Genomic DNA, 26,149 nt, shown 5'->3' with positions numbered 1-26,149 from the left:
ATCTGGCATGTGTTATGGCTGTCATTATGATTAAATGTTAGCATGCTATGATATCAAAAATATAAATAAATAAAATAGTAATAATAATGATAATAATAATAAAAAAAGTTATTAGCAATACAACAGCAGAAATTGGGAAAAAATAGCGGTCTATTCATACAGCTGACCTCATGTGTGTGGATAGTGATCCACTAGTTAAAGGTGTTCTTTAATGCAAGTGGAGCAGTTTTACTGATACCAAAGTTACAAACTAGTGCACAGCACAGGGAACAACTACTATTTTGTCATATTCAATGATTATTGATCAGATGAAGTGTTAGTATACTACAGGGTAGCAATTAAATGCAATACATAAAGACATTTGTTCCTCACTGAAAAACAAATATCTTAACACAAATTAAAGAAAAGAAGGTAATGATGATTTTGTATTGAGCTGAATTTTAAGCATATGGTTAAATTACATAAATATTGAAAGTAAAAGCGTTTTCTTGATAATTAATACAATATGTAACATAATTGTCTTACTGACCACTGAAAAATGTAGCCAGAATAAGCCTAGTTTTCTTCTAAATGTATTAGCTGCCTTGATTAATGAGAGACATATTGCGTAAAAACTTTAATATTTTGCATTTGTATATTGCCAGTTTTAAAAAGCATCAGGACATTTAAATCACAGGACATCATTTGGGGTATGGTACTATTAAAAGAAAAAGCAGTTTTGCACATTAAAGTAGAAAGTATGTGTAATAATTATCCTAATGTGGGTTTTAGGATGCCTGCATCCACACTAACTGAATATATGAATTATAACTAAATTAGAATAAAGGGTTTTGCTAGACATCTACATTTATCTTCTATCTCTATTATGGTATAAACTTAGACTTGACTTGCTTTATAATGAGCTGAGGCAGTTTGAGCCTTGGCTTTCATACGTTCTTGGGCCGTGGTCTGGAAACAGCTGCCTTTGCTAGTCTATGATGGTACTGCTGATTCTGATGTCCCTTTCATCCTCTGCACTATTCTTTCTACTCCATTTTATTGGGTGGGGTAAGCTTTATTCAGTAATGGAAATGGAAGATTCAATGTCATGAGTTACAAACCTCTAGATTCATTTTACTGCCAAACCTCCATTACATTTAAACATTATGATAACAGATTTTTATTTAAATGAATGCTTAACTGATAAGTTTTTCATTTAACATGACTGAATTCATTTTTATCACATTTCTAATGTTCTTCAGTCCACTGATATAATTACTGTAAGCTATAATAATTAAACAAAAGATACTTTTGCACAATTTAAGTTTGTATAATTTCACACAAATGTGCAGTGCTTAATACAAATAAATGCTACTACAATACAATGATACTGCCACAAAGAAGAACAGATAAAGTACCTTGTGATGAGTATTGCTGTGTCATGGTGAGAATGGTGCTGGTCATCTGGGTGATTGTGCGATTTCTGCCACACACAGAAATGCTTTAGAGTAGAATGTGCACTGAAGGAGATTGAAGGACCATTCTTTGTGACAAAATAAAATTTGGTCACTATTTTTTCACCGAGTTTGTCTTGCTTTAGCATCATTGTAACCATGTCAGTTTATATTATGGCTTACCTGTTCATTAGTTATGACAGTCAGTTTTACAATAACAATATTAATTAGATTCCCAATACTTGGATCCTTATAAATAGAAGCAACCTGCAATATACAGGAAATGTATGAGTTAATAAACATTGTAGATGAATCAAATTAAACCATGCATTCTACTTTTATTTCTTACAAACTATGAAGTCTTAATGCAAGTATAATTTAGCTGACAAATCACATATCAGTAATATCACATGGCACCACATCTGTTTTGTAATCTTTTTTTTTGTATTCGGTTTCCTTAATTGCAAATGTAAATTACATTTTGTTTTATATTGAATATAATAATCATTATTATATACTTAAAACCACAAATTCCAACTTCCAACAAAATATTTCTTGCCATAAGAAATAATATGCTTACAAAAAAGAAAAAAAAATGGTAAACCAGCTTTTAAAAACTCCATTTAAAAACAAAAATAAATCCAGAGTAAGTACTAGTGTAGCTCCAAACTGTGCAGGCACATAAATCACATGACTACAATCACATGACACCTTAGTACATCAACTTGTACCTCTTTGAATAAATTTTAAAATTATTTTACTCACAGAAAACTGCAGGCATCGAACTTCACCCACCAAAAGTATTCCTTCCAATCAAGCAGATATTCTACAAAGACCTTCTTTAGTTTTTATCCCTACATGTTCAAGTACAGATATTTTGCAAGTAGGAAATAAATATGTATACTGTATAATGCCTTGTATGAACAATTATGTACATGCTTGGTCAGTTATGAATGATAAACATCCAGAGTTTACATAAACAGTCTTGTATTGGTTTGTGAATGGCTATACAGCAGCTTGGTAAGAGAAATTATTTGAATTTATGTTTTATTTGTTACCACTGTTTACACGCTGACTGTAAATCCAGGAATTTGGTCTATTTAGCTGAGTGTTCGAAATGTGAATCTTTCTATATTGGAAAGACCAATAGAATGTTAAGAGAGAGTGAGAGAACACTTGTACGCCATAAGACGAGAAGATGAGCATAATGCCTTAGCGAGTCATACTATCAGCAATGATTTAAGTCATAAATTTAGTTTTATGGCTATAGAGCTTATCAGAACCAGCACTAGACTAGGGAACATAAAGAACTACACCAAAAAGGAGGAAAATAAATGAATCCTGAGGTATCAGGCAGATAAGGGACATGGCCTCAATAAAAAGGTGAGCTTGAAACCTTTTCTGAAAGATAGACCGATCAATCGCTGAATCCTTACTTGGCATCACAGTACTAGTTATATACATATTTTCACACATTTTTTCATTAGATGACATTACACCTCAGTCTAGTGTGAGTTATTCCAGATATCACCTATGTCATTACTTATAGGCTGCCATGTTTGCTAATGATAGCAGTGTTCTTAGTTACCTTTTACGTACTTGTTTTTTGTAGTGATAGTTCAATATAGTGTTAGATAAATAGCTTAGTCATGATTGTATTTACCCAGTTTAGTAGTATTATGCAGGTGTAGAGAGTTTTTATTAGTACATTATTTACTTATATATATTTTTTATATCTCTTATATGTATATTTTAGAGCATTTTATTTATAGGGTTATTGATATATATTTTTATATATATTTTATATGCATTTTAAGTCTATTCTTATACACAGATCATGATATAAGACTATGTTTACCTATAAGGTTTTAATTGTAGGTAATCATGCGTCAGGTGATGCATGAAGAGCTGTTTAATGGCAGTCTGGTTTAAAAATTTCATTAAGTCTGAAGAAGCGTTATGTGCAATGCGAAAGCTCTTACTGTTCTACATTCAATAAAGAGTTTTGTTGGATATTCGAGCCAGTGGTGTGCCTTTGTGTTTGTGCCTCCATTATTCTTCATTTTGTACCACAGAGGCACTTTATCCTGAAGACTGAGTTTTTTTGCTGTGGGTAGTTATGAGACCAATGAATATTACATGTTCAGTGATAACACCAATACTATAGATTGTGTTACTGTAACAATAAAGACAAACCTGGAACATATAACAATTGTTGCAGTGTATAGACTACCAGAGTCAAGTCCTGATGACCTAGAGGAATTCATACATTTCTTACATGAAACTAAGAATGAAAGAATAATAGTGGTTGGGAGCTTAAATTACAAAAACAGACTGGAATAATGTTGATTCAACAACATTAGTAGGGAAATTATTCATAATGTATGTTTAGGAGCAACAGTTGCTCCAGATTGTAAAAAAAACCTACCAATGAATGGAACATGCTGAAAACAAAAAAGGACAGCTCACTGTAAAATCCAAACCAGTTTATTGTTGTTAGCGCTTTCGTACAAGCCCAATGCTAACAACAATAAACTGTTTTTACAGCGAGCTGTCCTTTTTTGTTCTCAGCTTGTTTTAGATTTAAGTTTGTTTATAAGGAATGGAACATGCTAAACATTGTTTGTGTTCCTAAAAAATTACTGTTACTTCATGTCAAGTTTTACCACTAGTGATGGACAGTGATCATGGGGTTATAAAGATTAATTTTTTGCTAGATAATTCTGCCAAACTGGAATCAAACCAATGCACAGAAGATTAATTACAGATTGTATGGGAGTCATTATGTAAAACTAATTGGAGTGACATGTTCAGTGGAAAAACTGAAAAAGGAATGTGGTAAGTTTTGAAAGAAAAATTGAGTGCAAAAAAATCAAAAAAAAATGTTTAACATCAGGGGATATATTTCCATAAAAAACATGATACCTGATTAACTCATTCACTCCAATGGAGCTCAGGAAGTTTGCACTGAAACTTTCCAAAGGGCGGAGCCTAAGCCTTTTGATAGAATCAAACTATGTCCTCACATTTCAAATGTTCATGTCTCTGGAACCATAGGGGTTATGAAAGAAGTATAAATGGCAAAATCTTCAGCACAAACTATTTTTATAGCAGTAGTATTCTTTAGGTTCTAGATATTAAATGGAATTTTATAAGTCACAGTAAACAGTAACTATTATGTTTGTAATATTTTGTAAACAACTTACAATATCTCAGCAACCACTCAAGCTACACGCATACTGTCAGAAGCATTTTATTCATCTAGTTGAGATCTGTCTTATGAGGCTAAGGAGTTCTGTTTATATTACTTGGTTGCTGAGATATTTAGAAAAAATTGAAAATTATATCTATATAAATTAATATTATAAATACAACAGTTAATTTCTCTTTACCTACACCAGACAAAGGTCAAATACTAATGCAGTTAAGTGTGCCATTTTGTAAGCTTTAAGATGAAATCTTTTAAAACCTTGTACATACCATGATTTTGGAATTACTGATGCAAATATGAGCAAGCAGTATTCGACGCCTAGAGGCGTCAGTAGGAGTTAACTGCAGATGCACCTGAAGGCATCACTGAGATGTAATGAGTTATGGTGAGAGACAAAAAAACTATAAGAAATGGAAAAAAGGTCAAACTACAACTTTGAAAACTGAAATAAATAAATTAAGCATAGTGTGAGACAAGATCAAGGAAAAAGTGAAGAAAAGTTTTTAAAGATATTGAGCATAATGGGAAACAATTTTATAGATACATAAGGTGTGGAAGGAGTAAAGGCATACAAATTGATAAACTGTATGTAGATTCTAAAAATTATTCTCAGGCACAAAAGATTATAGATGTATTTAGAAAATCTTATGCCAAATAGTTTGGGTTCACAAAGAGGGTGATATGTTATCCTAGTGACATCCAGGTATCCTCAGACACAGAAATCAAATTATATTATATTGAAAAAGAACTATGATCTTGAGAGAACAAACAAAGCACAGGGTGGAGGCAGGACTATTAATAATGACCTGAGAACAGTTCAGCAAAAACGTATATTACCATTATATCTATTTTTACAAGGTCATATTAATATGGGGAGATTCATCAAGATTGGAGACATTTGCTTATTAAACACATCTTTAAGGGAAGGGGAGTATGAGAAACATAGAGTCATACAGACCCTTAAGTCTACTCTTATATTATGGAAAATAACAGAGAAAGTTATATTGGATAAGTTAGTGTCAGAATTGGAAAGGCTGGGGCTTGAATCCAAATATCAGCATGCAGATATAGATATAGTACCAACTGTGACATGATGTTCTACAACAATATAATAACAGCAATGACTGAAAAACTGTGCTGTGATATAATTTATACAGATTTAACATGTGCATTTGACAGGGTCATATACAAAACACTGATCAATAAATTAGAACAACTAGGTATTGATGCACTCTTGATAAGTCGGATAGCTGCATGGCTTACAGAAAGAAATGGCAAATATCATACAGCAATTGGACAGGTGAAATTCTTGGTTACAGTCAGGGTATCCCACAAAGCTCTGTCCTAGGGCTTTACTTGTTTAGATTATTGTCTTTCAGACCTATCTTTTTCATCTGAGATGTTCTACAGTCTGTATGCAGATGACCTGAAATTGGGTAAACTGATTACATGCGTTACAGATAACACATGTATGCAAAAGAACTTGACTAAATGGACCACTTGGTCACAGGAGAATATTATGATGATAAATACATCAAAAACTAAGCATGAGATATTTGGGAGACATAAACTGAAAGGCAAATACTTAATACAGCACACAGTGATTGAAACTGTAGATTAATTTAAGGACCTGGGTATATGGGTAGCTTCAGCTTTGAGTTTTCTAATAATATCAACCAATCCATTAAACACAGAGTTATAAAACTATAGGTTGTATAAAAAGATGTGTAAAGTCTAGGAAATCAGAAATGATGAAGTCATTGGTTAAGTATGGAGTAACAATATGGAAACCTTATAAGAAAATAAGCATGAGTAAACTGGAAAGATTACAACGGAAATGCACCATGTATGTGATATTATGAAAATGTAAAATATTTGACCTTGTACAGTGCCTCTTATATATATTTAAGAGGAAATCTTATTGTGGTATATAGAGCATTTAGAGACTACCTCTGGGAATGGTTGGGGCTGTCAAAAAGCAGTAGAGAATCCTTAGACAACCTATGCAGAAGATTCCATGGAAATGACAAGTGTACTAATTGGTTTTCTGGGAGATCAGCTGATGCATGGAACAGACTACCAAAGCAAGCACTAGTTTAGATATTTAGGAACAGCCTGGGCACTTATTATTTGAACAACTGTTCCGGTATATTGACAGGCTAGAAGGGCATTGACGCCTCTGCTTGAAATATTTGTATGTATGTATGTATGTATATGTATATATGCACCTATGTTCATAGATTCATTGCTTAAGCTTGCATGCATTTATTTCTCTCAGTATGACAGACTGTATGTGACTGGCACTAAGCTATATAAATCATGTTTACAGCTAAAGAAGTAAAAAAAAACAGGTATCCTGTAATTCCTTTCTTCTATGTATAGCTTTGCTGCATTTTCTTTACCAAAAATATACTACTATCATAGTCAAACAAAGGATTATATCTCTGTAAGTGCGCAAATAAGTACAAGATATCAGTGACAGAATTGTTCAACTTTTCAAGAGCTTTCCAATGAGAGGAGATAGTATACTGCTGTTTTGTGGTGTTGCCGAATCTATGAAAATTATGTATATAATACTTTCACAATTTTCAAAACAATATTACTCTACAAAGACATTTGTATTAGATGGCAAGTAGTTGTAGCATTGTATACCTTCATGTGTTCTGTAAGATTGTACCATTTGTTCACCTGTAGATCAAACAGCTTTAAAAAAAAGAATGTAGTTATGAAAATATAGCACTACTTCACCAAATCAGCATATATATCTCATAATGTCTTCATGTTACCCATCATGTTTTAAGGTATTTTTCTTACTAACACCCACTGCTTGAATACACCACACCCAACAAAATAGTAACATACTCATTTATTAATGTGAACATGGAAATATATCATATTTTATGATGTTTTGCAAACACTCTAATAAATCCAGCTCTGCACATCCTATGCTGACCATATCAGTGGCATACTTAGTAAAACTTGTCAACTTGTAGATGTCACCTGTTTGCCTTAGTTTTATGCATGTATCTTTACCAAGACTACAGAAATTTGACTTTGAAAACTGTGATGAGGATAGTCATTTCAGAAGTACAGGGAAGTGTCCTGTAAAGATGGATATACTCTTACAGGGGAAACAAGAACTCTGCTTTCCTGATGATTATATTCTTGACGAGGCAATGAGTTAACTGGTTTTAGGTTATTCAATAGTAGTTAGGAATTCATTCTTCTGTACAAAAGATTTAGGTTGGACTCACTCTTTGGATACTCTTTTGGCTGGCTCTTGTCCTGTTTTTTGGAAATAGGCTTGAAAGGTGTAGTACCTCCAGGACTTTGATCACCATAATGCAGAGACATGGAATATGTCTCTGCATGTAAATCTAAAACTTTTGTTGGATAATCTCCTTCAACTTTTCATTTTGTATTAGTTTTCAGTTTAGAGAAACACTTATTGCTTTCTCTAGGGATGGTTTCTTCATAAAATAGGGGTTAAAAGCATCAAATCTTTTCATTTTAATATTCTAGCAGAAAAGTCAAAAAGCAGTATACCACCAGGCTGAAAAAAACACTTCCATACTTTAATAAAACACAGATAAAATCCTAGGAAACATGAGTGCTTTCGGTTCCAAAGCCCTTCATCAGATAACACACAAATGTAAGCAGTTCAATTTAAAATACATGTCAATCAATCGGATTTCAATATTGTACCCTCCTTTTTCTCAAGGCTGGTTTTAAAGGTATAACTCCATTAAGACCAGGGGTCCTATCTGCTGATAACTCAATGATCCACTTCATTTCACTAAACTCTGTATGATTATTCATGTCCCCTCCTCTGAAGTGAGAAGGAACAACTTGTAAAACCATAAAACTAAAAATGTGATCAAAATTGCTATTAATTGGTTAGAATAGTGCATTGTGTTCACTTCTTAGTCTGATGGAAGATAAGTGACCAAGAATCCTGTCCTTGAGCACGCAGTTCATCTTACCAATATAAAATGAGCTGTAATTTTGACACTTGGCTAAATATATCATGTTTCATGTTCTACAGTCTGCATATTTGCTAAAAAATATTCATTCTTGGTTATGGGATGTACAAAGCAGTCATTCTCATTAATATATGGGCATGCCTTACAGTGCCTATATTTAAAAGTCCCTTTATGTTGGGATAGTTGTCTATAATTTTTTACATTACCCTGTTCATGGAAAAACACATCTTTCAGGTTCTTATTTATATGTATATATACACCTGGGTTTATGAAAGACCTTGCTAACAGTTTTTTTTTAGAAATAAGATGAAAGTACCCCATCATTATCTGCATGTATCCTTAAGGTGGGCAGGTAATGTTGGATTCTGTGGTCAGTATTATTGCTAGGAACCTTTGCATCTGTAAAAGTGTTAAGCTTAATTTGTCATAATTCAAAGAAATCCACAAGTTGCAAAAGCATTTGGAGAGTTTAGTATTTGGCTGTTTGCAAAATAATTATGATTCTGGGTATGAATCAGACAATCCTCTAAGAGTAATTATGCGATACTTGAATCTCCAGAGAAAACATAAAAAGTGGTATTTGATAAAGACTGTAAAGGCAGACAAAAAGGCCAGTCAGCAAGCAACTCAGTTAGTAGCACAAGTTCGGTGCCCAAAACAGTAGGAATTGGCTACATTCATTGCGAAGAGGAATGTGGGACAGGCATCCCTTTTATCCAAAGTTTCCAGTGAAACATTCTGCTCATGAACTGGAAGAGGAGGAAAGAGTTCACTTTAGAACTTTTTGGTCTTCAAGAAGATGGTAATGGATAGTGACTTCATGAGCAAGCATTCAAACAGAAAGGACAACTAGCAAGACTCTATGCAGCTGTTGAACACTAGAATTTATGACCAACGTCTCTTTTATCCAAAGTAATCAGTCGAGCATTTTGCTTATGAAAAGGAAGAGTGACGAGTCAACATTAGAATTGAATTCTGCTCATGACGATCACAAGAGTTCAGAGTTCGAGAATTGGCATTTACTGCTTTCTTTACTTTTTTCCCAAGAAGAACTATAAAAAAACTTCAGAGGTGAAACTGGTTGGATTGATTTAGATGGAAAAAGGCTAGTGAATCTGATGAGGGCGGTTGTAAAATGACATTTTGTTTTGGCTGGGACTAATCATTATACAAGCATGGAAAAATGATGGTGTAAACAATGCTGGGTGCTTCTCATAAATTTTGTTTCTTGGTATCAGTTCATTTTTATATGAGTATTTCCTCCTATAAATTCAGAATATAGAATAGGCGGCAAAAACTGACCTCCAAAAAATTTGTGCAGCTCCAAAAGGTTGTTGTCTTTATCTGTCAAAATAAACCATTTTCTTCATCAACAGGAATAATTACCAAAAATTCTAAAACAAATTAAAAAAAAAATGAATACTGCTGATCAGCTCCTGGGCCCTATCTATATGCCAAAGCCTTCCCCCATTTCCTCAACTTAACTCTGCCATCTATTTTCACTCCACATTAGAAATTCTGTTCAGTTCAGTGAATTATTTCTATTATGTCACTGCCTAAACGACAATGCCTTCCACTCACATTTCACATAATTATCTCCTATATAGTCTACAAGCTACTCTGTAAAATGAAAACTGAACTGGTCTCCAGCAACAATTTGCCTCTAGAATTCTTGAAAACCATGTCTAGCTGTACAGCCTACACACTTAACTGAACAAAGAAGAAAGGAAGGATGCCTGCAATCTGGAAAAAGGCCATCTTCGCACCACTAAATAATGGAGGTACCTTAATTGGTCTCAATAATTGTTACTTTTCTAACAGTATTGTATCTCCAAAAAAATTCTGGAGAAGAGCACACATTTACACTCTGTCAACATAATAATCTCCTATCTAGAATATAGTATTGTTTTAGATTTGGCGTTTGTGTAGACCCAACTTTACATGCAAAAATCACTGTATTTTACTGATGCATAGGATCATAAGAGGTTACTAGGCCAATGGCCCTGGGGCCTTTACAAGCCTAGCCAAGAGTTTATCCCCAAAAAGAAACCTCACTCAGCACCTGTCACCCCTGTCAGTGAGGGACACAGGTGGAACTCCTAGGACAAATTTGTGATTTCCCATCCACTCATCAAGGTTGTACTTGAGGGTCAGCGAAGTGCTCTGTTTGACGTGTATGGGAAGTCTATTCCAGAGATGGGGCAGCATATGTCTCTCCAGCAGATTTTGTTGATGTTGCATATTAGATTCAGGCCTTTTGAGCGTGTAGTGCGTGCGGAGTTAGACTTATGGATATGGAGCATCTCTAGTAGGGCAGGGTCCGAGGTTGCCTTGTAGGCAAGAAACAGATCATCCTTGATCAATCTGTATTATACGGAGTAGAGTGATAGTGATTTGAGCCTGTCTGCATAGGACAGATGTTGGAGGCCATGGATTCTCTTTGTGGGGTATTTCAGTGGCCTTTCCATTTGAAATAGATGTTTGGAGAGGTACATCCCAAATGTGGCGTTATACTCAATTATTAGTCTAATGAGGGAGGAGTATAGAGAGGTAATAAGCTCCTTTTTTCTGGATCCAATCCCTTTACTTATGAGATGAACCAAGCAAAAGGCTTTTCTGACCACTGCCCCTACATGATGGCTGAACATGAGGTTGTTATCAACCTGAGTGCCCAGGTCTCTGACCACAGGTTGAGTGCTTACAGGTTGCCATTAATGTGGTAATCAGTTGGGGTCATGTTTTTGCCATTTGGTATGGTGATACATTTTTTTGCATTTAGCTTGAGGCCATGACTTTGGCATCAGTCATTAGTTGCTGTGAGACCCTCTTGCAGTATGTTAACATCATTTGGGGAGTCAGTGACATCACCCAAATTACAATCGTCTGCAAACTTGGTCAGCCACAGGCCTTTTGTCTTTGCCTGGACCTCTGAGAAATAGATGTCCCAGGACAGATCCCTAGGGAACTCTACTAGTGACAGGTCTGCTATCAGAAGTGGACGTGCCTGTTTTGACTTTGAGGGTCCTGTCGGTGAGGTAATTGGCCACCCACCTGAGGAGATAGGGATTTATGCCAACTTGTGTTAGCTTTTCAGTGATGCCCGATTGTGGGATTGTGTCAAAAGCCTTGGGCAAGTCAAGGTAAGCTGTATGTACTGACTTTCCCTCATCCAGGGCCTTGGTGACAGCCTCAAAGAAGTCAACCAGGTTCAACAGGCAAGATCTGCCCTTGACGAATCTGAACTGGGTGGGGTCAAATGTTTGGAGATTGCCTATGACCTTGTTTATGAGATCCATAATAATATACTCCATGGCTTTACAGATCAGACTTGTCAAGCTAATAGGGAAATAGTTTCCAGGGTCAGTAGTGGCACCACCTTTGTGCAAGGGGATGACAATGGCAGTTCTTCACTCTGCTGGAATAACTTTGTAAGTTATAACACTTAAAACACTAGTTGACTGGTGTCTGAGAGAATTTGCTGTCCTTTATTGTCTGCACCTTCCTGGACCTGGATGTTTTGGAAGAAGATATAGTAGACCTTGCACTGTATTCAGACACTGTTTCCAGAGTCCACTGATGTGATACATTGATTGGCACTAAATTGGCAATTTACTAAAGAAGTACATCAGGACAACACCGGTTGCCAGATATATACCTCCACGGTCCTAGAATATGTTCAATATGGTCATCCCACAGATTCTGTAAACAAATCTTGATGCAGCTTTTTAAGTTGCAAGTCTTGTTCAGCTAACCGGACATGGTGCTGGCAACCCTGATGATGCTGCTGCAGAAGGAACAGAACTGTACAGATGAGAAAAGTCAGCTTCATGGCTTTATACCCCTTATATTGCAAAAAATGTCATACTAAAGCACAGCTTCACAGCTGTAGGGATTGCACTGACCTCATAGATTTTACACATCATAGCAGACTTTAGTTTATTCCTGTCTCTAGCAATACAAGCAATTTAGTTTAATCATGTACAAGTTAGTAAAGTTTGCTCTATACTGTATATATGCAGCCTCATACAAAACAATATTTTGTTATAATAATCCTTAGATCAATAGCACCCTATTTCTGGGTTGCACATGCTATACAGGAATGATCTCCTATTCATCACTTATGCTGTCTCTTCTGTATGTATTAACCAATCAGCTAGTATAGTAAGGGTGGGTGTCGGCTGATGTGTTCATCAGAAATGTGGTTCTGTTGACTCCATTTCTGGGCATTTGGTTATCAACTAGCTGTATGTTGTCTAATATCAGAAGTTCCTTCTGTCTAAAAGTGGAATCCTTTAGTCTTGTTTATATCCTTAAAGTTTAAATGAAGTATTCTGATGCTGTTAGTGGAGTTCCAACACTGGATATATAGGGATGTTTGCAGTTCATTTATAGTTCCAGGTTCTGAACTGGGATTAATGCTCCAACGTCACCTGAAGGAAAATATTGGCAGAGGTGTATGGTTTGATACAGACCATGTATGTTTTGTTTAAGTAATAGCAGTCTGTGCTTATACAGAGTGATAACATGCTTGCTCTTGTGCTTTATAATAGGCACATTTGCTATGTGACAATACTGCTGAAGGCTATCATTTCTAACAGAGAAATGTAATCCCATATAATACACAGACCGAACACTGGATTCTTCTTATTGAGTTCTGTTTCAACTGAGCATCAACACTGACTTAACGTGTGTAAGACTAGTATCGCTGATCAGAGAGGAAGAGGAGTACGGCTGAAGCTGAAGCGCAATAAGGATGGGTGCGGTAAGGAACAGGAAAGGAAATAGGACAGACAACTGTTTATGTACCACAGGCCCTGGGGCAGGAGAGGTGATGGAAGGGTGAGTAGGCAGAATAAGATTGTTTGTTTCCTGAAGTAGCAATCCATTTGAATTTTTAACAGCCAGTCAGTCAAGGTCAAATCAATAATTTATTACTTAGAAGGGATTTGCTCCAGGTTTCCATCTAAAGAGTGAGATGAGTGCTCAGGTGATAAACAGTAAACCCATAGTTGTTTACCTTAGATAGAAGCCCTGTCTCACCGAGTAGAGTCCCAGGGGCACAATTCCACTGTTTCAGTTCATGTTCTACTCTGAAAATCTGCAGGTGGATCCTAGTAAAAAATAGATAATGGGGAAAAGAAAGGTAGACATCTTGTATGAGCTCAGTGGTACAGCTGGTCAAAGCTCTTAGAGCGATTAAGATGGCTCACATTTAACTAGAGAACAAGCCAGCAGGCTAGAGTGGGTAAAGGTGTAATGACCAGACAGTGCTTGTTTGCCCATCTTTATGGAGTGAGTTAGCTCAGCTGACTGTAAGTCTGACTCCTGTCAATGGCCGGGTGTCTCACCAAAGTTGCAGCAGTAATAGGCAAATGACACACGCACACACACACACACACACACACACACACACACACACACACACACACACACACACACACACACACACACACACACACACAGACATCAAAGTAGTAGGGATGCAAGCTGTAGCTGGAATTGATCCAACATGTTGATTACAGCAGTGTGGGGCATATGCATGTCTGGGGCTGTGAGGGGGTCCACGGAGGCATTGCTACCAGAGAAAAATATCAGTGACTGCCTGGAGAATGGCCTTCCATGTCCAGTTATCACCCTGAGTATTATAGATGTAACAGTGTGAGCTGTTGGTTAGCAAGTGATGGGGAGAAAAAGATACAGAAAGAAAACAATAGTGGACATTTTTAGCCATTTATGAGCAGCTGACCAGTACAAAACTGCATATATATATATATATATATATATATATATATATATATATATATATATATATATATATATATATATCAAACTAGGCCGGCACAAAAGTGAAATCAGCATAGGAAAAAAAAAAACAAAACTGCTTGTTTTAAGCCTTGAGAAAGCACTAGTTATTGTTCATGATGACTGTTAAACCTAACAGAGTATCTGGGGTTAGAGTGCAGCTAGGTATGTGGCATGTACACAGGGTATGTGGCATGTACATGGGGGTATGTAGCATGTGTACAGTATGTGGCATGTACACAGGGTATGTGGCATGTACACGGTAAGACTGCTGTGTAAGATTACTGATCATAAGGACAGAGGTGAGGAAGGGGGTATATTTATAAGAGAAGATTAATAAAGTAATCAAAAGCAAAAGCAGGACACTATGAGCCATATTCAATGAAAGTATTCGCCCAAGAATCAGTGGAGGGGAGTTCAGAAGATTTTTAGGGAACAATGAGCACAAATTGCCTAAAGATTAAAATAAATAAATACATTTAAGTGAAAGTAAAACATAGGATCAGGAGACTATCTAAAGGAAGAAGCAAGGTTATTGTCAGAATGCAGTAACTATTTATTTATGTGTACGTATGCATGTTATATTTGTGCATTTATTATATATATATATATATATATATATATATATATATAGTTGCATTATATATATAAACTGGGTACAGCACTGATCCACATGGAATTTTTCAGAGTGAGCCCAAGACTACTGTCTGGCTAAGTGACTCACTCACGAAAATGGTGACAAAATTGTGAAATGTGTATACCAGTAGAACTGAAATCAACACATGATCAATATAAAAGTAAACAGAAACAGTTTGAGTGCACTGCTATAGTATAATGCAAACAAACCACTGCAAACAATCCATGAAAATAATTGAATACTTCCACTAGTTTCAGCAGACAGACACATTTTAATTGGAAGATCATATTATAGGACAGCAGGATGCTGCATATTATTCACAGTGATAGGAATAATTTTCACAACCTCCCAGTGCAGCAGGACACTCTTCAGCTTTGTAGCAATCGGATACTGAGAACAATTTTAAGTGAAAACCTGCAAGATGTAAACAATGACATTTGCTGCTAAGGGATATGATACTAGGGGCAAATTAATCAGCACTGCATCTTTGTTTGAATGTTATGTTTTTCAAAGAATGAGTGATTAAGTTGGTGGTATTAGTTATTTTAGGGACTGCTGCAAAAATATAGTTATGCTCATTCATGTTTTACAGTGAGTTGCAAAGCTTTGTGATGGTTGTATGGCTTAAGTTATATATATTTAGACAAATGTAGCTACAAAATTTAAAATCGTGTCTGTGTATCAGGATGAAAAAACAGTCTGTTATTCTTTCAGTAATACTGTACTTCTACATCACAAGTGTTTAATATGCCACTTCAGAATTTAAAAAAGCTCTGAAATCCACTGACAAATGATTTCAAAGTGGCATACCAGCACTATTGTCACAAAATGTCATTTGTAATAATTCGGACTGAGGAAAAAAGGAACATTTTGCAAACCAGTGTCCATCATAATTCTGCTGTCAGAGGAGTCATAAGGCAGAACAGCATAAACATTTGCAGAAATCACTAACCATTGTTTATATAATATTACATGGTAGCAAAGAACAGAATTCCTACATCTATTTTTGAAACTGAACCAAAAAAAATAACAAGTTGCATTATGTTTCTATAGTATAAAAAGCATTACCTTTCAGCAGCATTCCATTGCTCATGTTTACAAGCAGAATTAGCTCTGAGAAACAGCAAAGACAACAGGAACCCTGAAGCTAGGACCTAAAATAATGAAGTGGGAACAACCCTAGTATATCTACATGTGACACTTACTCAGAGAGTGAATAGCCAAAAAACTGGATTTACATATGCAAAGTCCAAGGTGGCCATTTCACAGAATGTTCCCTTTTATCCAAGATATGGCAATCCCAGAGTTAATCTATATAAGTTTGTTCAGGGTTAGGCATTTGCCCCCCTGCAAAAAAAGAAGTTTAAAGGAAAAGAATGAAGCTCGAGTCAATCTTCTTCTGGATTTTTTTGGGTCTGTCTGTGGTACTCTGTTGTGTGAATGAAGGCATTTTAATTGGGAGCCATATCTATAACACGGTAAGAGTATGTGCTGCTATCTTTAACTGAACATCTGTAATATATATTTCTATAGCATGTTGGCTTAAACTATGAGACTAGTTGAATATCTGCCCTTTTTATCAAGTGATGGTCTTATTTGCCACTGGTTCTGTGAAGAGAACATTTCTTGATGCATTACGTGCTATTTTCCATTAAGTTAGCCACCAACCTGCCAAAAATAAATTTCTATTAGGTAAACACATTGGTAGCGTTTTACAAATCTATGACCGAGTAGAAAGTCACAGTCCAGAATATAAAACTAAAAAAACAAAAAAGTGGACAAGGAAGGGCAAGACTGCTGATAGTGGAGAACACAAATTTATTTTAACGCAAAAATAAAACACACGTTTTCGTCCGAGTAGCTCCCAGACTTCCTCAGAATACAAATTTTTACAAAATTTACAAATTACAAAATTTACAAATTTTTTACTTTTACAAATCTATCCACTGCAATTCTTACTTCTTCGTCAATAAGGGCCTCTATAGACAGCTCAGGGGAGAATTTACAGATCCTCATTCACTTATTAAAGTTGTTTTGAAAGACATTTATGATGGACCTCTGATATAGGATGTTAGCTTCATCTCTTGGTAGGAGATCCTTTGTGTAGAGATATCTACCCGCAAATGTAATTTGTTATCATACTGATGTTAGTCTAGCTCCTTAGAGTGTATATTGCCAGATTTTTGAGTATCTAATTGATCTAACTGGATTAGGTTATTTTTGTCTTTTTAGATCAAACAACGGCTACTACATAAGATGAGGAGACAGAGTACAAAATGAAAGCTTTTAAATCTATAGCTTAAGGAAGTCATACCCCAGTATTATTCTAGTCTGTAAGCTTTGTGGTTTCTCAAGTTGTATATGTCAGTACAAATATCTACTAAAAGGAGCATCACATTCTATTATACATACAAGGGAGAAATGAGATTTAAAAGGCAGCAGGACTTAAATGAGCTATGTAATGTTTGACTTTTAAAGATTGTGTAGATTATGAGTGAGGTATAATGTTTGCAAGTGAAAGTATGTCAATATGGTTTGTGATGTGGAATTTTGCAACTATGATTTTGTCAGTGTGGTTTGTTTTAATTTGTATAAATGTGTGATTGCCTATGTAGTAGTGAGGTTTAATAAAGATGCTTCTTATCTGAAAAGAAGGCAGGAATTGAATAATTTATGTAATGTTGCTTATGTTATATGATATATAGCAGTGTATGTGAAGTAAAATGTTTATGTTAATTATAGTGTGATTATTTTTATATGAATGTAAATTTGCCTGTGTCACAAGTGATAATTTAATAAAGGTGTTTTAAAAAAATAAGGAAGGAGTAGTGGTTGACAATAATTTCTTTCAATATGGAGGATCTAACTTTAGTGCTCAGTTGAGCTAGGTAGATGCACTTCCTGGTGATAGTTACTAAAAGGAGGTTAAAAAAGTTCATCCACAAATCTGAGAAGGTGTTACATGTGCTGTAGATGCAGGCTGTTCAAGATTCCCAAACAGAACAATACTACCTTTTTGTCTCTAGTCCACAATTTTGAATCAGAAGTTAGAGCATACTAATCTCTCTTTGAGGACATGGATATGTATTGGAGAGATAAAGACCACACTGAGGGTTGAATCATCTACAAACTTTGTAAGCTAGCCACCACCAACATCTACATCTACTTGGACACCAGCAAAGTAAAGGCTAAAGAAGAGAGGACACAGTATTGAACCCTGTGGGCTACCAATAGTGACTAGCCTCTTAAAACTAGAGCATGCTGCCAATCCTGATAGTAGTGGCCTTATCTGTGAGCCAGTTAGCTATTCAGTGGATTACATATGGGTTAATATGCAAGTGGGTGAGCTTATCAATAAGATTATGGGTAACACTAAAGGACTTAGGTTGAGGCATAAAGCAGGTATACCTGCTCCAGTATCTTTTCAAAGTTCAGAAGGTTTAGTAAACAGGCCCTGTCTTTTGCAAAGCCAAATTTGTTCAGGTCAAGGGATTGTAGATTGCCTACATCATCATGTATAATCTCAATCTTGACACAATTCATTTTCTTTACATATATAATGCCAGTGAGACAAATTAGTCTATAGTTTCCAGCATCAGCACTAGGGTCACCTTTGTATTAAGGTAGCATTATGGCCATTCTCCAAGCCTCAATCATATATCTGATGGAAAGCCAAACACTGAAGAGCCGTATGATGGGATCTGCAAGGATGTGTTTAGTACTGACAATGAGACATCCTTACATATTATCAGGACACATATAGTTAGTGTTTTTGGTGTTGCAAAGAGCATTTAGGACATACTCAGAGGAAATTTCAGGGAGAGGAAAGGGTTAAGTTGTGGGGGGGGGGCAGACAGATTACAATGAGGAGAAGTGGGAAATATATTTGTAAGCAAGTATGTAAACCATGTCCTCTGGGATGGAATCAGTGGTGCCATTTGAATCAGCTCTGTGCATTATTGGGTGCTATTTCTAAAATTCATAACAGAGATAAAAATGCTTTATGGCTGCCTTTGAAAAAATTGGGGCTATTCAGCTAATAACTGACACTGTAGGTTCTTATGTCTGAATTGTTTTTGGGCTCACTTATAAAACTGGGCAGATCTGAGTTTTCTCTCCAGTATAAGAGGCCTTTTCTTTTAATTGCACCATCATGGCCAACAAAGGTGACCCAGTGGCTGGCAATCTTTCTACCAAGATCTTACACTCCATGTGATGGGTGGCAGCATTGCAGGTTACATACAGTGATATGACAGTTAATTAACACAAATTGGTTAAAGAAAGAATGCAAGAGAGAAAGAACTCTAACACATTATTATCAAATAAAATTGTAAACACGCAAGGTAAATATAAAAAAAATGAATGAAAAAGGTATTTACCTGGTTAACCCTTACAAATTCTCTTATTTTCTTCTTTGCTAGTTTCAGTTTGACATACATATAAATATAGTTACCTCACTTGTTTAACAATGATTTTTAACTTAAGTATTGGAATATTGTAGCATTGTTTGCCACTTGTGAGAAAATGAACTTGGAATTAATCAAATTGACATATTTATACTTACAATTGACATTAAAGTTAAAATATAATGTTGTAAGTTAGCACCATGGTAAGCCACCATTTTGTTGTCCGCCACCACCATTACTTCAACATATCGAGGGTATGATAAAAATCTCTTAGTCCTTTTGTGGATTCCAGTTGCATTCATGTTAATGGATTTGTTGCCAGTGATGGAAAACTGCATTGCTGATAATGTTCTATTTATTGTTTCATATAATGTCCATGTGTCACTGGTCTGCTTCATCCTTCTGTTTCTAGATCTTCTGTGGTGATTTTTTTCTGCAATGGCAAAAAAGAGATTATTTATTATACAGTAATTACAGATTTAGTAAAGCAAATTGTAATTACAGATATGGAATCAAATGGTATAGTGCATCTAAAGTTTTCAGTTGAGCTCTTCTAGTTTATTATGAAATACATTTTAATCTTAAATCAATTAGACAACTCACCTCATAATAGGACTCCAACTTGTGTTTATTTATTATTTATTTATTTATTGACATTTGTTAACCGGGTTAGTCCAACTGGGTTTTTGGCCCGTTTTCAGTGGAGACCCGAGGAGAAAAGCTCCAATACAGATATATACAGACATAAAAAGGTAACAATTTCAATTTGACATATGATGAGATATGAAAAAAAAAAGAAGAAGAAAAAAAAATAATAATACAAGAACACTACAGATACAGGTGAAAACATGCAAACTATTTACATTATGTAAACTATATGTTTACTGATTAGAGATTTTGTACATATTTACATGCAGATTATTTGATCAGATGAGAAGAGTAAAGTTCAGTTTGTAACCCTTAGTTGAGGGATCACATTTTTGTGGTGATGGAGGAAAGTGAGTAGGGGGTAGCCCTTGGAATGAGAAATGAGGTTAGGTTGGTGCTGTGCAAGGGCAAATTCTGGTGTTGAGCAGATGGAGTTTTAGTTTCTCCTTAAAGTGTGCTGGGTGAATGGCGGAGCTTATTTCACGAGGAAGTTTGTTCCAGTTTTGGGCTATTGAGTATTTATATAAGTATTTATATAAGAGTTTTCCTACTGCTTTTTTTGGCTGGTAGGTGTTGAGAAGTTGCTGATTAGAGGTACGGAGAGTGCGAGAAGGTGTGTAGATGGAAATGAGGGAAGAAAGAGCTGGGCAAGATGAAGGTTTGTAGAGAATGAAATGTAGCATTTGTAGTTGTGTAAGTAACAAAGTGTGGGGGAATTCTAGGGGAATTCTAGCCATTGTAGGGATGTGAGAGGTAGACAGTGGTGGGATTTGTAAGGAGAGTCTGTTATGAATCTAGCTATCTTATTATAATTTTGTTAGAGTTTGTTTAAAGTTGTGGCTTGGATATTGGTGAAAATAGGGGCAGCATACAGAAGGGAGTGTAGGAGGAAGGCTTAAGCAAGGGAGAGCCTAGCATTTAGAGTTAGAGATTTCTTGTTACGACAGAGCAATCCAAGTTTCTGGTTAGTCTTTTTTATACATTGGAGGAGGTGTATATTAAATCTGAGTTCATCATCTATGATGACTCCTAAAAGTTTAGTATGAGCATCAGGTTTAATAATTTTGTTATTTGAGGATGTGATGTAGATGGAAGATTTGTGGTGAGTATGCGACTGGGGGAGGAACAGTAGGAGTTTGCTTTTATTGGGGTTAAGGATGAGGAGGTTTTTAGAGAGCCACTGTTCAGTAGATGAAAAGGTATGTTGAGAGAGAGTATGGAGCTCAGAGATGTTGTCAGAGATGGAGATGAGGGTAGAATCATCTGCGATTGGATGAGGGAGGATTGTTTGCATGATGTGTGTAGGTCATTAGTGAAGATGTTAAAGAGGAGAGAACCTAGGATGGAGCCTTGGGATACTCCTGTTGTGAGAGATAGGAATGGAGAAGTGGAGGAGAGACATTTGACAGACTGCTGCCTGGAGGATAAGTAACTGGAGAACCAGGAAAGGGTAGAAGCAGATAGATTGAGACTAGCAAGTTTAGATAGCAGCAGAGGATGGGAGACAGTATCAAAAGCTTTGGAAAGGACTAGGAAGAGGCATGAGATAAGTTTATTATTGTCTAGGGCTTCTATAATGGTATGGGTAAAGGATAGGAGGGCAGTACTTGTACTATGGTGGGGCGAAAACCGTGTTGGGTAGGGGTGAAAAGATTTTGTTGGAGAAAGTATTTTAGCAGTTGTGAGCGGATACATTTTATAAGTAGTTTGGAGAGGGGGGATAGGATGGCTATGGGACGGTAATTATATGGGTCAGTGGAGTTACCCCGTTTGTATAGGGGAATAGTGAAAAAGGATTTTCAGAGGGTAGGTACTGTAGATTCCTGAATGGACCTATTGATTAAGATAGACACTGGGTAAGCTATAGAGTCAGCAGCCAGTTTGAGGAAAATGGGGGGTAGATTATCTGTAGATGGTGAGTAGGGTTTGAGCTTAAATAGAAGAGATTGGATATAGGAAGTAGGAACAGGCTGTAGGGAGAAGGGATTATTGTTGGGTGGGTAGGAGGGGATGTGTTGAGGAGTAGCATTGCCAGTTGTGGGTAAGAGTGACTGAATAGTATCAATAAAGTATTGAGCAAGGTAACTGTATCTAGAGGGGATGTGTCTGGGTAGTGGGAGGGGTTTGAGGGGCATCCAGGAAAAATAATTATTTTAAAGGTTGACCATAATTTCTGAGGGTTGGTTTTGCTATCAAGTGAAGTAGAGTTAAATAAGGACTTTTTTTGTCAATATTGGTTTGTTTCTTGGTAAGGTTCCTGAGATGTCTATACTTGTGGAGCAGGGATAATTCTTTAGTTCTGGTCCAGACTTTCCACATTTTATCTCTTTGGAGCATAATAAAAAAAGAATATCAGAATGCATCCTTCTAATCTACCTTGAGTTTAATAAAACCATGCTGGTTTAGGTCTACTAATGTAAAATCATGAAGCATTGTTGTTTAACAGTGAACCAAATACTTCTCAAACCATTTGGCCATTAAAGATGCCAAATTAATATGCCAGTAACTGGAGACAATATCATTCTCTCCACTCATATATTGGACCAATAAATGCTGACTTCCATGTTGCTTTAACCACACTGTTTACCCAAACTCTGTTGAATAATATTGTTAATGGTCCTGCTAGATAATCCATGAGACTTTTAATAAACTAACCCTGCACAAGTTCAGATCCAGCTGAGCCATTATGTTTGACCCTTGATAAGGCTATTTGAACCATATCCTCGGTAACTGTTTGACAGATACAGGATGATTTATCAATATTTAAAATGTTCACTGGACCACTGCTCTTAGGTCTTACTAGATTTGAAAAGTTTTTATTCATAGGCTCTGCAATGTCCTTGTTATTACTAATAAAGATTCTTTCATTCAGTACTGGCCCTATTAATATTATCAATGCTATTAATGTAATTATTACATTTATTTTTTGATTTCTATGTACTATTAATAAATTCTCATTGGCACTTGCTTAACTTTTTAAGTTCTTTACTAAATTTAATTCAAGCTTTTTTACCATTTGCTGATCCATATTTTTTTAAAAAGACTATTTTTTCTTTTTTTTTTTTTTGTTCCTGAGCGATTTAGTTTTATAGACCAACAAACTGGTCTAACTTGTTTTTGGACCAATATGACTGGATTTTTTTATGAGTCCACTATTTCTTGGCATAGGTTTTCAAACAAATCCTAGATAGTGAATGCACCATACTGTCATCTGACCTAATGAATCAGTTCATGTTTACTAAATCCATTATGGAATTATCTGATTATTACCAAGTTACAATGGTTAATATTTAAATTTCTTATAAATTGCAAGGCAAAATTATCAGACATCCCAAGCGGGGGAAGTGATCTGATATGATGAATACTACTACTTATATATAAAAACAGCAGATGCAATTTGATATACATTCTAGTTGTAAAGTCCACAAAATGAGCATAATCTTTTGCAGACATCAAGTCAAAAAATTTCACGCTCAGACAGTACGGTACAAACATCTATCTTCCTGTTAGTATTTGGAAAATTAAAAATCACCAAACATTATTAAGTTAACTGTCCCCTACTCAGACTAGAGCAGAGGTACCTACACATGTCTTCCAGACTGACTGAGATAATCTCTATGCTCCTCAGGAATAGTTTCCACCTCTGAGTATGCCCATAGTTGTTGGGAAGCGATGGAGTCATGTACAAATATGGCCTCTCAAATTGTTTATATCCATTTAGTTGCAAACCTTTTATTTGCCAGGCCTGATTTATAATGATAATTAAATGCTAAGAGAGAAAAGCCACTGCTGATGTTTTCTCAATCATATGTAGACTATGAGCGTTATCATAACTGAACTTGGTTAACCTGTTGTATGTAATAATCTGTGCATTGTATTGGACATAATGAGATTGTAATCTAAAAAATGTGCCATTATGTCTAAAAATTTTTCAGGTATGTAGAACACCCACTAAAACTGATGTGAAATTGATTTTAATCAAAGGTTTGTTTTTCGCAAAATTTCAACCCAAGTTTTAATCAGGTCTATATCATTGTTCTCTCAAAAATCCCTTAACTATTATATGTAATAATGACTTGGAATGTTGAGAATTGCTAATGCTCAATAATTGGAACATTTCTCTGAAATCTAGCTTATTTAGTTACCATAATGGAAAATATGTTCAGGTTGCTGGCACCTATGATACAAGAGGTTTATTAACTAATGGTGCTGAATGACCATCTTTTTTAACCACTTTACTCATTTATTCATAAATATAATTTGTTCTAGCGCAATTAAGACTAGAAAGAGTGACCTAGTGTCTATTAACAATTGATGGTGGCCTTATTTTCTTAGGCACAGAATCCAGAATCACAAGCACCCGTCCACCAGTACATAGAGTTGAGATACTCCAGTCACAAGCACCCCTCCACCAGTATATACAGGAGAGGTAGGAGCATTAATATCTAAATTCAGATTAAATAAAAATGCCTCCCAATAGTTCTATTTAGTTGTCTCTCAATTGATAGTTAAATATACTGGACCTGGTCATCACCAACATGGGAAACCTATGTTCCACACCTAAGGTAAACTCATCATTGGTAAGATCATATCACAAACTAATCACATTGGACATCCACATCCCGCCCCCCGCCCCCTAGTCAAGGAAATCAAGGTAAAAAACTTCTCTAAAGCAAACTTCATACTCCTCAAGACCAAGGTGGGAAGTTTCGAAGCTCCCAGTTAAATGGAAAATGATGACCCAACGGCAGAATACTTTACAAGTGCATTCTGTGAACATCTTCAAGAATGCATGGACCGAGCCATCCCAAGGAAAACCAAGACCAACTCCTCAAAAAAGAGGAAGCCAGTCTGATGGAACCCAGCCATAAATAAACTTTACAACAGAAGGAGGGAACTCCTGCAAGATAGAACAAAATCCCAAAATAAGAAGGCATCTCTGATTAACATCAGTAAAAAACTGCGTTCCCTCATTAAATCATCCAAGGCCAACTTCAAAAGAAAAATAGCCAATGACTCTAAGGATAACCACAAGGCCTTCTTTAACTATGTCAAGAGTCTAGAGGCAAACTCTCAGATATGCTCCGAGCTAGTGCATAATGGCCATAAATACACTGAACCCACCGACATTGCCAACATCCTGGCTGACAAGTTCAGTGCAAACTTCACCCCCCCCTCCACCAAAGGGCTAGCACCCATCCCAGAAGAATGTGGTGCTCCAGATATCTCAGACACACAAGTAAAGACAGCCCTTGCAAAGGCCAAAAACACAGCATCAATGGGACCAGATGCTATCCCAGGTTGTGTCTTACACAAGCTTCAAAATGAACTAACCCCCCCATCTCAAATCACTGTTCAAACTCAGCCTCTCTACAGGCTATGTACCCAAAGAATGGCATACAGCAACAGTCATACCACTCCACAAAGGTGGTGCCACAACTGACCCTGGGAACTATCGCCCTATAAGCTTGACTAGCTTGGTCTGCAAAGCCATGGAATGCATTATCATGGAACTCATTAACAGGGATATTGGGAACCTCCAGACACTGGACCCCACCCAGTTCGGCTTTGTTAAAGGCAGATCTTGCCTCCTGAACTTGGTCAACTTCTTCAAAACAGTCACTAAGGCCATAGATGAAGGGAAGGTGGTTCACACAGCATATGTGGACCTCACTAAGGCGGTCGACACCATCCCACACTCAGGAATCATAGACAAACTCACCAGCTTAAATATCAACCCCCATGTCATGAGATGGGTTGCCAATTGGCTCTCAGACAGAACCCACATGGTAAGAGTGGCAGGTGCCATGTCTGACTCTAAACCAGTCACAAGCGGAGTCCCACAGGGCTCAGTCCTGGGACCCCCCCCCCTGTTCGGTATATATTTCTCTGAAGTATAGGCAAAGGCGGAGGGACTGTGGCCAACCAAGTTCGCAGATGACTGTAAATTGGGTGCAATAATTGACTCTCCAGCTGACACAGACATCCTGCAAAAGGGTCTCACAGAGACAAACACCTGGTGTCAAAGT

At 36.3% G+C, this 26,149-nt stretch overlaps 1 protein-coding gene across 1 annotated transcript in view; it reads right to left on the bottom strand.

Moving 5' to 3' along the window:
• ADAMTS9 (ADAM metallopeptidase with thrombospondin type 1 motif 9) overlaps positions 1-26,149 on the bottom strand; it is a 1,232,634-nt gene that overhangs the window by 1,002,145 nt on the left and 204,340 nt on the right. Inside the window, exons 4-6 of the mRNA XM_044077927.1 lie at positions 19,631-19,905; positions 1,617-1,700; positions 1,398-1,522 (exon numbers count right to left, since the gene is read on the bottom strand). Of these exons, the coding sequence (XP_043933862.1) occupies positions 1,398-1,522; positions 1,617-1,700; positions 19,631-19,905 (484 nt within the window). The remainder of the gene's footprint in view (positions 1-1,397; positions 1,523-1,616; positions 1,701-19,630; positions 19,906-26,149) is intronic.

This window comes from Protopterus annectens, chromosome 7.part0 (genome assembly GCF_019279795.1).
Source record: "Protopterus annectens isolate FY-2018-M chromosome 7.part0, PAN1.0, whole genome shotgun sequence".
Lineage (NCBI taxonomy): Eukaryota > Metazoa > Chordata > Ceratodontiformes > Protopteridae > Protopterus > Protopterus annectens.
This window is presented reverse-complemented; position numbering and strand designations above follow the sequence as displayed.